General features: G+C 48.3%; 1 protein-coding gene across 1 annotated transcript; it reads right to left on the bottom strand.

Moving 5' to 3' along the window:
- Positions 1-13,461: 13,461 nt before the first annotated feature.
- Positions 13,462-14,413, bottom strand: LOC124663250 (E3 ubiquitin-protein ligase RSL1-like). Its single transcript, XM_047200973.1, has 3 exons — positions 14,388-14,413; positions 13,634-14,272; positions 13,462-13,540 (listed from the first exon to the last, which is right to left on the bottom strand). Exons 1-3 carry the CDS (start codon positions 14,411-14,413, stop codon positions 13,462-13,464), a joined length of 744 nt encoding a protein of 247 aa, XP_047056929.1.
- Positions 14,414-16,003: the final 1,590 nt, after the last annotated feature.

Genomic DNA, 16,003 nt, shown 5'->3' with positions numbered 1-16,003 from the left:
ACTTATTGATGCTTGTCTTGAAAGTACTATTCATGAAAAGTCTTTGCTTTATGATTCATTTGTTTAATCATGTCATTACCATTGTTTTGATCGCTGCATTCATTACATATGCTTACAATAGTATGATCAAGGTTATGATGGCATGTCACTCCAGAAATTATCTTTGTTATCGTTTACCTGCTCGGGACGAGCGAGAACTAAGCTTGGGGATGCTGATACGTCTCCGACGTATCGATAATTTCTTATGTTCCATGCCACATTATTGATGATATCTACATGTTTTATGCATACTTTATGTCATATTTATGCATTTTCCGGCACTAACCTATTAACGAGATGCCGAAGAGCCGATTGCTTGTTTTCTCGCTGTTTTTGGTTTCAGAAATCCTAGTAAGGAAATATTCTCGGAATTGGACGAAATCAACGCCCAGGGGCCTATTTTTCCACGAAGCTTCCAGAAGACCGGAGGACTTACGAAGTGGGGCCATGAGGTGGCCAGACAACAGGGCGGCGCGGCCTGGGCCTTGGCCGCGCGGGCCCTGGTGTGTGGGCCCCTCGTGACGCCCCTTGACCTGCCCTTCCGCCTACATATAGTCTTCGTCGCGAAACCCCCAGTACCGAGAGCCACGATACGGAAAACCTTACAGAGACGCCGCCGCCGCCAATCCCATCTCGGGGGATTCAGGAGATCGCCTCCGGCACCCCGCCGGAGAGGGGAATCATCTCCCGGAGGACTCTTCACCGCCATGGTCGCCTCCGGAGTGATGAGTGAGTAGTTCACCCCTGGACTATGGGTCCATAGCAGTAGCTAGATGGTCGTCTTTTCCTTATGTGCTTCATTGTCGGATCTTGTGAGCTGCCTAACATGATCAAGATCATCTATCCGTAATGCTATATGTTGTGTTTGTTGGGATCCGATGGATAGAGAATACTATGTTATGTTGATTATCAATCTATTACCTATGTGTTGTTTATGATCTTGCATGCTCTCCGTTATTAGTAGAGGCTCTGGCCAAGTTTTTACTCTTAACTCCAAGAGGGAGTATTTATGCTCGATAGTGGGTTCATGCCTCCATTAAATCTGGGACAGTGACGGAAAGTTCTAAGGTTGTGGATGTGCTGTTGCCACTAGGGATAAAACATTGATGCTATGTCCGAGGATGTAGTTATTGATTACATTACGCACCATACTTAATGAAATTGTCTGTTGTTTGCAACTTAATACTGGAAGGGGTTCGGATGATAACTCGAAGGTGGACTTTTTAGGCATAGATGCATGCTGGATAGCGGTCTATGTACTTTGTCGTAATGCCCAATTAAATCTCACTATACTCATCATCTCATGTATGTGCATGGTCATGCCCTCTCTATTTGTCAATTGCCCAACTGTAATTTGTTCACCCAACATGCTATTTATCTTATGGGAGAGACACCTCTAGTGAACTGTGGACCCCGGTCCTATTCTTTACATCGAATACAATCTACCGCAATACTTGTTCTACTCGTTTTCTCGCAAACAATCATCATCCACACTATACATCTAATCCTTTGTTACAGCAAGCCGGTGAGATTGACAACCTCACTGTTACGTTGGGGCAAAGTACTTTGGTTGTGTTGTGCAGGTTCCACGTTGGCGCCGGAATCCCTGGTGTTGCGCCGCACTACATCCCGTCTCCATCAACCTTCGACGTGCTTCTTGGCTCTTCCTGGTTCGATAAACCTTGGTTTCTTTCTGAGGGAAAACTTGCTACTGTACGCATCACACCTTCCTCTTGGGGTTCCCAACGGACGTGTCGACTGCACGCATCAGTACCCAATTCATCAGGTACCGTGACCTTGCCAATAAACTGAAAGGTATTCTTTGCTTGCTGCATTTCATCGAGTAGATTTGCCTCTTCTATTTTTGCTGTAACTTGTGTCACCTTTTATTTTCCTAGAATCCCTCTCTGAGGCAAATAAGCGTGCTGATGATCTTGCTCGCAAGCTTGATCAAAGTGAAAAAGCTCGCCAAAAGGCTGTATTAGATGCTGCTGCTGTCGAGGGTCTTCAAAAGAGACTCCACGACGCGGAAACTGCTTTGAGCGAGAACACAGCTCAGAAACTGCTCGTGAGGAAGACATCATCGCTCGCTTGGAGTCGCAGAATCGGCGCTTCGTCAGTAAGTGGTCTAATCACTTTAATTTGTCGTAGTCATTTTGCTTTTTCATGCATCTCTTGACAACTCAAAGTTTTTGTTTCAGCAGGGAAAACGCATCAAGATTTTGAACTTGAGGCGCCTGAAGATGATCGCCTTCTGGACGCTCTCTCTCTCCTTGAAATTCACGGAGACGAAGTTCGCCAGAGCATCGCTGACGCTAGATAGGGCTTGTCGCGGCTTTTTCCCTACTTCTTCGCGAAGAAGGAAGAACCCGACACTTTTGCTGCCCTAACCAAGTGCTTCATCCCCAAGGAAGATCTTGGGCTAGGACTCCGTCAGGAAGGCTTGAAGATTGGCGTTGAAGGCACCATTGCTTTGGTTGCCGAAAGCCAACAGGTTGTTGATTGGACAAAGGTTGGTGACGTCGGGAAGATGGAGACGAAGAAGTGGCAATCTATGATTAAAGCTGCCAAGCCAAGCTCGAAGAAGATCCTCTCCTTCCTTGGATGCAAACCAACTCCTTCCCCTAGCTCGACGAAGCCAGAGGTCAAGTTGACCGTCCTGTCCTTGTATTTTGTTTTGTTCTTTTTCTTTTTTCGGAGTCGCCGCAGTAGCTTTGCCGACAGCTGCCCCATTGGTTCATTAGGAACCCTCTTTTGTAATGCCCATGTAAATATCTGAATCAATCAATGAAAAGCTATCTTGCCGAATTATTGATATCGAAATATTTCTCTCCAGTTGATTTTTGACAACTATACCGTGGTGCCTCCTTCGGATGCATTACCAGCTGCGTCCTACTCGAAAAAAGCCTCCGTTATCGAGTTTACTGAAGGTTCTTCAAGTGCTGCACAGAATGAAGACTTGGACGATCTTCGACAACAACTGCAGTCAATGAAGAAACAGGCTCTCGTGATAATGGAACAATCTCGAAGATCTTCTGAAAGGGAAAAACTTGCTTTTCAACAAGCTCAAGAAGCCCTAGCGTTGAAGGAAACTGCGGTTACTGAGGCTGTTGAAGCTACTTCACGGGAAAATTATATGCTTCAACTGATGAACGACTCCAGCTTGGATATGACAGGTACACTTCTTAAACTTGGCCACATTTGATTTTATTTTTACTGTTTTCTCTCCCTCGCTGATGCTTCCGCTGAAATAGGTATTTTTTTGGATACTGCTGCCGAAGATCAGCGTGTTGAAGCTCGGTCCAATGTGCTTCTCAAGCTTGCACTGGAGCATGGTTCTAATTTCTAGGCTACGCCTGAACGTACCCGCCAAATTGTCAGATTTTAAGATCGCGCGGGTCAGGTCCGCGATTTTCTCGACTTCTGCACAAGGACATTGTCCTTAGTTTATAACACCATGTTTCCACGCAACAAAACACCAGAAACTCTTCCTGCTCTGATGGATAAGTTCCGGGATGCCCCTCGAATCCATGAATTTGTGCGGGCCCAACTGTCTGCTGGAGCAAGATTTGCCATGATTATGCTACAAGTCTGCTACCCAAAACTAGACATGACTCGAATTGTCGCCAAGTGCCAGGCCAAGCTGATGAAGAGGAGGAGGAACATCGACAAAATCAACGACGTTGTGACCCCTGTAGCAGAAGAGATGATGGATGAACTGCTTTGGCTAGATGCCGAATTCTTCATGAGAGGTAGCTATGCTGAGCATAGAGCTGGTGCTACAAGCAATGAGAGGGTAAACATAGATGATATACTTGGTGGCAACTGAAAGTTTACTTATCCTTGTCGAATTTTTCTTGATGGTGAGGTTATATATATTTGTAAACACAATCTATATTGTAAAGCATCTTGATACGTTTTTTCTTTTCATCAAGCCCCCGAGCCTTTTGTTTGGCCAATGCTTATATCTTTGTTGGTTTGCGAGCTATTTTTACGCCATGGTGAATTACTATTTTGCTGGAGTTTATATATATATATATTGTTGTCGTGGGTTACGAGCCCCCGAGCCTGTCGATGAAAAAGATATATATCACCAATATCTTTATTATATTGCAGCACCGCGAGCCCACCTCATTAAAAACCTTTCAGCCCCACTCGGTGCCCTGAAAGGAAAAGAGTGCGTCTGAAAACTCGCGGGCGTTTCAGTACATTGTATGTTTACAAAGGGGACTATATTTTGACTTCAAGCGTAGAATTTCCGAAGTTGCGCCACGTTCCAAGGATTTTGCTCGGCGACTCCTGTCTTCTTGTCCTTTATTTTGTATGCTCCTCCTTCGATTACTTCTGTGACGATGTATGGGCCAATCGATGGCGACTCAAGTTTTTCATGGCTATTTTGCGTAAGCCGAAGAACTAAGTCGCCTACCTGGAAGGATCTTGGTCGCAAACGTCGACTGTGGTAGTTTTTCAGATCTTGCTGGTACTTAGTGACTCGTGACAGTACTTCGTCTCGAGCTTCATCGAGTGCGTCGACGTCATCCTCCAATGCCTTTCTAGAAGTTTCTTCGTCATATTCTGCCACTATTGGGGAATTGTGTTCTATTTCTATCGGTAGCACTGCCTCTGCTCCATGAACCAGGAAAAACGGAGTTTCTTGTGTTGCCGTATTTGGTGTTGTTCGAATACTCCATAACACGCTGGGCAACTCCTCTAGCCACGTGTGTCGAGCTTTCTCCAATGGTGTTAGCAGACGTTTTTTGATGCCATTGCAGATGATACCGTTCGCCTTCTCGACTTGACCATTGGTCTGCGGGTGCGCAACTGATGCAAAGTGTAGTTTGATGCCTGCTTCTGCACAATAAGCTTTGAACTCCTTAGATGTGAAATTGCTGCCGTTGTCTGTGACTATGCTGTGAGGGACTCCAAATCGAAAAACGATACTCTTCACGAACTTGATTGCGGATGCTGCATCTGGTGAATTTATCGGCTTCGCTTCTATCCACTTTGTAAACTTGTCGGCAGCTACGAGCATATACTCGTATCCTTCTGGCCAAGCCTTGTGTAATTTTCCCACCATATCAAGACCCCACTGAGCAAAGGGCCATGACAACGGTATTGGCATCAACTCTGCTGCCGGAGAATGAGGTTTTGCGCAAATCTCTGGCACGCGTCACAGGTACGTACTATATCCTTTGCATCCTCAATTGCTGTTAACCAATAGAGCCCTGCTCTAAAAACCTTGGCTGCTATAGCTCGACTGCTTGCGTGGTGTCCGCACACCCCTTCGTGTACATCCTTTAGGATTAGCCTTCCTTCCTCAGGTGTGACACATCGTTGTAATACTCCCGAAATACTTCGTTTGTACAACTCTCTTTTGACCACAGTAAAGGCTTTAGAACGCCTAATAACTCGCCTTGCTTCAACTGGATCGTCGGGTAGTTCTTTTCTCGAGATATATGCTATGTACGCCTGCATCCATGGAATCTGTACTACCATTACCACCTGTTGTTCTTCTTCACCTTCCGATGGTACTGCTGGAGCCCCCCGAGACTTTCTCATCCTTCTTCCTCTGTTGTTTCTCCGCCTTGGTTGATCTTTTAGCTATCTCTTCCCAGAACACGCCAGGTGGTATTGCGAGGCACCCGCGACCCAATGTTTGCGAGAACATCGGCTTCATCATTGCTCAGCCTGCTGATGTGATTTACCTCGCATCCGTCAAACAGCTTCTCGAGCTCATTGTACACTTCTTTGTATGCTATCATACTATCATTGCCTGCATCGCATTGATTCATCACTTGTTGAGCCACCAGATGTGAGTCGCCGAAGATTTTTAATCGAGTTGCGCCACAAGCCTTCGCCATCTTCATCCCATGTATAAGTGGTTCGTATTCTGCTTCATTGTTAGACGCGTTTGGAAACGTCATCCGTAAGACATAGTTCAACTTATCGCCTTGAGGTGATACTAGTATCACGCCTGCTCCAGCTCCCTCTAATCTCTTGGACCCGTCGAAGTTCATAGTCCAGGTTCTTGATAAATCCGGAGGTCCCGTATTTTGTAGCTCCATCCACTCTGCGATGAAATCTGGTAAGATCTGCGACTTTATTGCTTTTATTTTTTTGTATGTGATGTCCCGAGGGGAAAGCTCTATTCACCAAAGGGAGACACGACCCGTAGCCTCTGGATTGTTTAATATATTGGATAAAGGCGCCTCATTGACCACTATTATCGGATGCGCCGAAAAATAGTGTCGCAGTTTTCTTGCGGTTGTAAACACTCCATATGCTAGCTTTTGATACCGCGGATACCGCTGTTTCGAGGGTGACAAAACTTCACTGATGAAATATACCGGCCTCTGCACTCCATGGAGTTTTCCTTCCTCCTCTCTTTCGACTACGAGTACTGTGCTGACCACCTGAGGCGTGGCTGCGATATATAACAAGAGAGGTTCCTTCTCCTTAGGCGCCACCAAGATTGGTGGTGTCGAGATTATTCTCTTAAGATCTTCGAAGGCTCTATCTGCTTCTTCATTCCATTGGAACTTCTCTCCTTGTTTGATCAAAGCGTAAAATGGCAACGCCTTTTCTCCTAGCCTGGTGACGAATCTGCTTAACGCTGCGACTCGCCCAGTCAGCTGTTGTATTTCTTTCAACTTTGTTGGCTTTCTCATTGTGACGATAGCTTGAATTTTCTCTGGATTGGCCTCGATTCCTCTTGCTGAAACTAGGAACCCGAGAAGTTCTCCCGCAGGAACGCCAGGAGCACTTTGTTGGGTTCAGCTTAAGGCGGAACTTGTCAAGGTTGTCGAAAGTTTCCATCAGATCCTCGATCAATGTTGACCCCTTTTTTGTTGTTATAACGACATCGTCGATGTACACTTGTACGTTTTTGCCAATCTGTGTTGCAAGACACTTCTGCATCATCCGCTGGTATGTTGCTCCCGCGTTTTTCAGACCAAAAGGCATTGTTCTGTAGCAGAACACGCCATAAGGTGTTATAAAAGCTGTTTTGACCTCGTCATCTTGTTTTAATCTGATCTGGTTATAACCAGAATATGCATCCAGGAAGGAAAGTCGTTCACAGCCTGCCGTGGAGTCGATAATTTGATCGATCCTTGGGAGGGGAAAGTGATCCTTTGGACAATGTTTGTTGAGACACGTGAAGTCGACGCACATGCGGAGGACTTTCGTGTTTTTCTTCGGGACCAACACTGGGTTAGCTACCCACGTGGCCTCTCTATGTAACTCTTTGATAAAACTAGCTTCTCTGAGTCGATCAATCTCTGACAGCATAGCTTTGCGGTTTGGTTCCGAAAAACACCGCAAAGGTTGTTTAATTGGTCTCGCTATTGGATCCAAGTTTAGGTGGTGCTCGGCAAGTTCCCTGGGTACTCCTGGCATGTCAGCTGGACACCATGCGTAGATTTTCCAGTGCTCATGGAGGAACTCGACGAGCGCGCTTTCCTATGCGAGGTCCATGTTTGCTGCAATGGACGTCGTTTTCTTGGGATCTGTGGGGTGAATCTGTACCTCCTTAGAATCCTTGGTAGTGTTAAAGATTGGCTCCCTGAGTGGCCTTCCTACATCTGGCAACACATCATAGTCAGTTGTTAGCCTTGACGCCATATACTCTGCTTGCATCCCGAAAGTTTCTGACAGTCGATGAAAATCCTTGTCGCATTTATCAGCTAACGCGAAACTGCCTTTGACTGTAATCGGTCCCTTGGGTCCAGGTAGCCTCCACAACAAGTATGTGTAGTGTGGTACCGCCATAAACCTGGCATACGCTGGTCGTCCCAGCAAAGCGTGATATTGCGATGGGAAATCCAAAACTTCGAACTCCTGCCTTTCTATCCTGTAATTTTGTCGAGTTCCAAACTGAACGTCGAGATTGATCTTCCCCAGCGGATAACTTGGCTTGTCTGGCGTGATACCATGGAAACGTGTGTCAGTTGGTTTTAAGTTCGCCAGGGATATGTTCATATTCCTTAATGTATCTGCATACATAAGGTTTAGATTGCTGCCTCCATCTATGAATACTCGAGAAACGTCGAATCCTGCTATCACCGCTGGTAAAATAAGTGCTGATTGCCCTGGTCGAGGAACTTGCTGCGGGTGATCCGCTATTGTGAAGCCAATGTCCTGTCCCGACCAATTCAGGTACTCTATTGTTGGTGGAGGCATATTCTCTACCATGAAAACTTGACGCGAGATTACTTTCTGGGCCCTGTTAGATGGCCTAGCTTTCTGAATCATCGAGACCGCGCCATTAGTGTCGATATAAGGAGGTGGATTTGGAGCTGCCGCTATTTGCAGCTGATGTCGATTTGCGTCCGTAATTGCGGGAGGAGGCGGAAGGTGGATCTCACTCCTTGGCCCCTGGGGGTTTCTATTCATTGCTTGCGTGTTGGCTTGCCCTGCAAATCTCAACATTGCTTGAAAATTTCGACAGTCCTTCTGCAGATGTCCTGACTGTCTCTTCCCATTATTGTCGAGATAAAAATGCATCTGACACGGTCCGTTCATCATATCCTCGGGAGATATATATGGTCTCTGGAACCTTGGTCCATTATTTTGTCTACTGTTACGGGAGTCGTCTCTATTATCGCCTCGCTGCTCGCTACTCCTTTGATGATCATCTCGATTGTTTCCTCCAGTGTTTCCTCGAAATCCAGCCGATATCTGGCCAGGAGCATCATAACTCGAGAATTGTCGAGGAAATCGTCGTCTGTTTTGAAAGTTTCGACTGCGGTCCTCCTAGGGCGACCTATGTCGCTTGTTATGAACATCATCTTCTCCATCTGCCTACCTATTCGCTATTTCCATTAATGCTGATATTGTCCTTGGGTTGGTTCTCCCCAAATCTTCGACAAAATCTCTCCGTCGAATTCCTGCCACAAACGCATCTATTGCTCTCTCGTCAGATATGTTCTCTGCCGAGTTTTTGATAATATTCCACCTTTGGATGTATTTTCTCATTGATTGATCATACTTCTGCCTGCAAGCCCTCAACTCTTCTAATGATGCGGGTTTTTGCATGTGGATCGGAAATTCTTCACAAAAATGTCCTCGAAACTATCCCAACTGTCGATGGATCCCGGAGGCAGCTTCTTTATCCATGATCGTGCGACTCCACTCAAGTGTAGTTGGATGCTTTGCATGTCTGTTGCTCTGGTTCCACCTATCAGCTTTACCGTCTCGAGATAATCAACTAGCCAATCCTCAGGATCTTGTAAACCATCGAATTTTTTGAAATTGTCAGGCAGCTTAAATCCTGACGGGACCCGAGTTTTTCGGACTCGTCTCGTAAAGCACGGGAGTCCACACATATCTTCTTCGTCAACTTCTAGTGAATGTCGACGTTCCCTTCTGTCCTGTCGCGCTCTATCCACCCTTGCCTGAGTCGCTGCATCTCTTGCCCCACTCGCTCTCGTGGGATCCTGCACTGTTGCAGTAGGTCGCGGACTATTCTGCCTTACAGATCCTTCGGGAGGTGTAATGCTGTTCCCATGGCTCCAACTCCCGCCATGGCCATGTTATACAACGCTTCTCTTGGATCTCCAGGAGGTGGCCTGGATGCTAGGATGAAAGCTTGCGTCGCCATGTATCCAGCTTCTGGTGTTTTGGGAATAATATTCCCCCTTGTGTCGATTGACATAAAAGACATGTCGAGGTTTCTAACTAAATTCTCTCTGTCAGCCTCAGGTATATTTTGCAGCCGAGATCTTGCTCTATTTCGAGCTGCTCTGTGACTATCTCCCGGAGTTCCTGATTGTCGGCTTAACTCCGCCCTTCGCCTGCTTGACGCGGAAGCCGCGGCTTGCCTTCTATCTAGCTCAATTTTCTGTTTTTCGAGCTCTCGTCTGGTGCGGGCAAGTCTATATTGGTATGCTTGTAGCTCTTCAGGTGTCGCCGTTACGGTCATTGGCTCTGTGCCATCAATAGCTCTTGCAACTCTATCCCATACTGCCTGCGGAAATTGCACCATCTCTCGTGTTCCAGGTCCAATATATTTGGTCCCCAAACCTCGCGTGAGGTCTGCAGGATCGACGTACGGATTTCCCGCGTTGTCGAAGTTCTCTGATGTCTCCTCCTGTGGACGACTTGTATCTCCAATTGCATATATTTGATGATATTTTGAGCATTGATATTTGTTGGGATTGGTGACACCGTCATATAGATCGGCGAAGACCTCTCCAACGGCAATGGACCTGTCGATGAAGTTGAAGCTGTCGATGTTGTCTGAGTCGCTGCTTATATCAGAGTCCGCAGACGACTCGAAGGACATGTCGCCGAAGAACTTGGCGAGCTTTTCGCTTGCCATAGTGTTGATGAAGCGTGGCGGCGAAATCTCCTCGTCGCCTGACTCGATTGATGACGTTGAGTCCGAAAAATCGGAATCGACCGCTGATAATCCCGACGAGATCGGAACCTCGAGACGATACGATCCTTCCTTCTCGACGCGGAAGTGGAACTTTCCAAACGTCATCTCCATGGGCTCCTCCAGATACGCATATGCATCCAAACGGGAGGGTGGGTGAGGAACAAAATCGACTAGATCAGTTTCAATCTGTTTACCTCTATCCATCGCGTTGCTTGCTACCGACGAAGTCGACAATCTTGAACGTGCCATCGAGATCAGCTCCTTGTCGCCTCTAATTCCCACAGACGGCGCCAATTGACAAGGGATTAACTTATCAATGCCTACGTATTGTAGACTAGGGTTTAGTTGGAAGTAGAGGGCAAGTAGATCTCGAAGGTTTCAGCCGAAAAGTACTCGACGATTAAGAAACTAGGGTTATGTTGACAATGGATTCGATCCTCTTTGTCCCTCGACTCCCCCTTATATAGGAGGCGGAGTCGAGGGTACCGTGTTACACAAGATTACAGATTCCGGGAGACTCTCTGAGTTCAACCCGTAAAGTTACAAGTCTCTATATTTCCTAATACAACTCTAATTTTCCTTAATACTAACTGGGCTTCCGAACTTCATATTCTTCGACTTGTGGGCCTTCAGTAAACCCCGGGTACCATTTTTGGCAGGCCCATTGGGGATGCCTATGTCACCGGCCCACATGCCGGGTGACCCGGCGCCTGCCGGCTCCTGCACCGATGCACACCGAGCACCGATCCAGGGAGTCTGGCGCACCCGCCCGGTGCTAGCCCGGTCCCTGCCGGCCCGTCCGGCCCCTGGCCCGGTCGACCGGCCCCCACGCCGGCCGTGTCCGAGTTAGTCTTGACCAGATCCCTATCTAGGACGGTTTGTAATCGTATTTTTCGACTTCTTGTCGTCCTGAACCCCTATATAAGTGCCCAGGACGCCCCCAAAACAACCTTAGTTCATGTTTAAGATAAAACCTAGTTCATAGTTCATTGCTTTGCGACTCTATTGAATCTATACACCAATTCGCATCGATCTGGTGCTTTGCTACTGAAATTTTGTGTGATCTGCTGTTCCATTGGGAATTAGAAGGTTGCAATTTACCACTTCATGGTCGGCGGCTACGTGCGCAAGTGTGTGGAGTTGCGAATATCTTGCAGGGTTAAGAGCTGTTGCATTGGCGACAAGAATCAATCGAGAGACTTCGTCGGCGTCATAAAGTTATCTCCACCTCCTCATCGTGTTATCCCCGTTGTGTTCATCATGTGTTCATCACCACCACCATGCTTACTGAGAAGATCGGGCAACCCCTTATCACTTCTGTTATATAGCTTATAGAGACTGATATGAGGGAAAACTATAATGATCCATTTGTTAAATGTTCCTACTAACTACTACCTCTATATCATAACTACTACCTCTATATCATAAGATAAGATGTTATTACAACAAATATAACATCTTATATTATGGTTAGGAGGAAGGAAAAAACATGTTGGGACCCACCGTGTTGCGCTAGGGACCAAATTCAGCAAGCCATAAACAACCAATGTAAGGTGCCGACGAGAAAGTCCGGACCAACGTACCCGCCACCCATGCGCCACAGTAACCAGTAGAGTAACACTTACATAACTTTGTTGTGTTTCTGAATATATATAGTGGACATTTGATTAAGTAAAGAATTAGACATACAAGAAACTATTATATTGAACTTCTGACGGCAGAAGTAACATAGGATAATTACATAGCAAGAAACTCACCCAAATGGAAGGGATACAAGAAATATGCAGCTTACAAAACAATAAAAATGAGGCAGTCCATGTTTAAAAATCCATGCTTTAAAATCCTTATTAGGGCCATACTAAAAGGAGGACATATATCCAAAGGTAATCAACTAAAGCATTATCCACATAATTGAATGAACAAATCAATGCATGGTATCTGGCAAATGAAAATAACAATAGAGAACGTAATTTTTAGAGGGAATAATGGAAAGATATTGTATTCTAAATTTGCAATAAATTTCCTCAGTTCTTCGGAGGTGAAACCATAGCATAATCAATATGGTTAAAATATATGAACAAAAGTGCACGAATGAGGTGTTTTCCACTCGAGAGAAGTGTTATGAAGTGTTTAGAGGAGCACCGGAAGGATAAGAAAATAAGTCCACGAAAATGACATCTTCCTTATGTATATAAAATTGAGGTATATTCACAGTAAAAGTGGTAGCCTAATCATTGTTCAGAAATTATAATTTGTTCTTCTGAATGTAACTATGCATACTTATGCATCTGGCAGTGAATCTCCCTACGTTGCATCCATATATAGTATTGGTCCCTTCACATGATATGCAAATGATGCATTTATTTTCGTTTATACAGATTGCATTGTAGTGTTTAGTTATTCAGGACAAATGTAACTCATGCTCTTTTCTGTTGTTTCAGCCGATGTTTATGTTTTATCTGTCTAGGAGCCAATGCAACCTAGTAACTTAGCAAGATTTTCAGCTAGAATTAATGAACAAGTGGTTGGGTTTCATACTTTCATCTTGATTCGTCATCTATCTATACGTCCTGAACTTGAAGCTGGTTAAAGATGGTTGGATCATGGTGGGAGCAAATTAAGGGTCATGTGAGATCACCTTGCAGCAATCAAGATGTGTTAAGCTGTCTGTCATGTTATCTATATTGGCTACCTGTTGGGCTTAGCACATCAACTCTATTTTGCTGCTTCAGTAAACCAAGATAGTGCTTACCGTGTGAATGCACTTTGAATAACAGCAACTTGGATTCACACATGTGAAAAATGCATTACCGGCGCAGCGAAGCGCACTCGTGGTTCTAGTTCTTACTAGTTTTGTACAACCAGTATGATCGTTTCAACTTTCAAGCCTAGATTTTCAGTTTTCCCTAGAGACAGCATGGCCAAGATGAAGCCATGTTCTAGTTCTTACACGGAGTATTTAGTAGTCGGTTAGTAATTAAGTACTAATACTACTGGGTAGCTTGGTGGTGAGGTCTATTTGTACCAAAGCAAACAGATCGCTAGCGCTTGCACTTGTTGCAGTAATGGGTTATCGCGGACACCTTGGATGCACACCTGTAGCAGAAGCTGTATCCACACCTACAAGCAAGGTTGAAGAAGCAGATAAGCCACAGATCGTTCCACGGTTATGAACCAACGATTCATGGTCAGATCGCGATTTGTCAACAGCACCTGCATTTGATGTAATTGCACCCTTCCGATTTCTCCACGTACATGTGGCACTTGGGGCAGCGCTGCCACCTCTGGCGGCCGGCGAGCCGGCGGAGCAAGAGATCGTCGCGTCCGCGCTCGTCCTGCCCGAGCTGCTGGAACTCCCTGCACTCGACGCCGGCGTGCCACGGCACGGCGCACCGGGCGCAGAAGAGGCGGTGGCAGTGCGGGCACTCGGCCTGCGCGATCGCCTCCCCGCCATCATCTGCGAGAAGAGGCCCCGAGCATTCCCTGTACGGGCAGTACACCTTATTACCGGCACCGAACGCGGATTCGCACAGCAGAAAACCCCACTTGTCGAGGAGATCCGGGGAGATGATGCCGCGGCAGCTCTCCGGCTCGACGGCGCCCGCGCCGCCGCAGCCAGGGTCAGGGCAGTCTACGCGCGCGGCGTTCTCGCCCAGCTTCGCGGCGACGTACTGGGCGACGCAGCTGAAGCAGAATTCGTGGCCGCAAGAGGTGACGCTGAACTTGAGGATGTCGGCGACCGTCTCCATGCAGATGGCGCAGTAGAAGAACTCGCCGCCGCCGCCGCCGTCGCCGTCGAGCGGCGAATCGGCTCCACTGCCGTCGATGCGCGATGCTGGGAACGCTTCGGGCCTGAGTAGTGAGTAGTGTTCGGTTTGCAATTCGTTGTAATCGACTTGCACATCGCCACCCACGCGTAGTAGGAATGAACCAAGGGGCTCAAGAAAGTATGGAGTTGGTGGGTTACCTGGATAGGAACAGGACGATCAACATCGCCACGGCGAGGACCCATGTCTTGGCTCGTCGGAAGAGGAGTCGACGACCTCCGTGCGGAACTTGTCCAACATCTGCCACATGTCCATCTGCGTGGGTACAAACTGCGGATCAATGACCGCGCACGATAGCGCCGAAAACACGAGTAAGAAACCTACCGACACAATTGACCGAACAGGTCGTGGGCGGCGCGGAAGGGCGGCGCAACCGGGAGCGTTTCGCCCGAAAACAGCCGGCAGGTTCGCGGCGGAGCCAAGCCCGAGTACGCTCCTGCTCTCCCGCGCGGCAAGAACGGAGCCGACGGCGACTACTGCGGCGCTGCAGCCGGACGGCGGCGGGTGGGGTTGGGGTGGTGGCGTCACACTAGGGCAGGAAAGAAGGGGAACAAGAAGCAAATCGAAGCGGTCGATTTCGCTGTCCCTGACATGCGGGATTCCGAGCGTCCGCGGAGACGCAAACCTTGCGCATATTTGGGCCAGGTTTGCGTCTCCGCGAACGGCCCGGTCACTTTGCGTCGCCCCGCTGGAGCAGGCCCCAGACGCATTTTCGGTGACGGTGGACGAAAACGGTCACTGAACGTCTGTTTGCGTCGCGCCGCTGGAGATGCCCTTACATCTAACATGGCTAAGCCTCTGAAGTCTGAAGTAGCCAAATTAATGATTGGTGAATGAAAGAAAAGCTTAAAGATCTCTAAGCTCCCAAGGGTTTGCCGAGCTCTCCTTGCTCCTAGATATCGGTCGGTTTTGGGCCGTCATGCACGCCTTCACGCGAGATCTGGTCACGTTTATCGTGTCCTGCTAAGGGCATCTCCAGCGGCGCGACGCAAATGGACGCTGAGTGACCGTTTGTGTCCGCCGTGACCGAAAATGCGTCGTGCACCACTTTCAGCGGCGCGACGCAAAGTGACCGGATCGTCCGCAGAGACGCAAACCTGGCCCAAATATGCGCCAGGTTTGCGTCTCGGCGGACGCGCAAAGTGACCGCTTGGTCCTGGCACGGGCCCGCCTGGCAGCGGCACAACTGCTTCGTCTTCGGCGGCATTACTTGCGGGCGGCGCGCCGCAGCCTTTGCAGGGCCGCGTGAATGGCGTGACTCGGCTTCCGCGAGCGTGCGCAGCTAGTAGACGTGGGCAGCTAGCAGACGCAGCGTCGATGCGTCTTCTCCGCCGCATGCGGCAGCGAGGCGTCGCTCGGCAGTCTGCGGCTGCCTCGCGTGCCGCGCGTAGTAATGGCGATGCCCCGCGTGGCGCGGCCGTCGCCGTGCCTCGCACCTATATAAACAGGGGGGGCCAGCATCTCATCTCCTCCGCACTAAACCCTAGCCGCCGCTGCCGTAGCGCCACTCAGTACATCCACCATGAGCAGCGCCGGGCGCGGCCAGGCTGCCTCGCCTCCACCTCCACCTTCACCTCCCACTCCACCTCCCCCGGCCTCGAGCTCCGACGACGGGTTCGACTCCGACGACAGCACCGACCTCCTCCACCCGGTCAGGGACGCCGCGGCCCTGGCTGGAGCGGAGAAGGAAGCAGAGGAGGAGCGGGCGGGCCATGCGGCTGTCGACGCCGAGCTGGAACAGCGTAGGCTGGCGACC

This window comes from Lolium rigidum, chromosome 6, assembly GCF_022539505.1.
Source record: "Lolium rigidum isolate FL_2022 chromosome 6, APGP_CSIRO_Lrig_0.1, whole genome shotgun sequence".
NCBI classification, from domain to species: domain Eukaryota; kingdom Viridiplantae; phylum Streptophyta; class Magnoliopsida; order Poales; family Poaceae; genus Lolium; species Lolium rigidum.
This window is presented reverse-complemented; position numbering and strand designations above follow the sequence as displayed.

Excerpts from the sequence above, each read along its gene's own strand:
- LOC124663250 (XM_047200973.1), bottom strand. The coding sequence starts at position 14,413 with ATGTTGATCGTCCTGTTCCTATCCAG. Across the intron at positions 14,273-14,387 it reads ATCGTCCTGTTCCTATCCAG|GCCCGAAGCGTTCCCAGCAT; the intron begins GTAACCCACCAA and ends CTCACTACTCAG. Across the intron at positions 13,541-13,633 it reads TGCAATTACATCAAATGCAG|GTGTGGATACAGCTTCTGCT; the intron begins GTGCTGTTGACA and ends CCTTGCTTGTAG.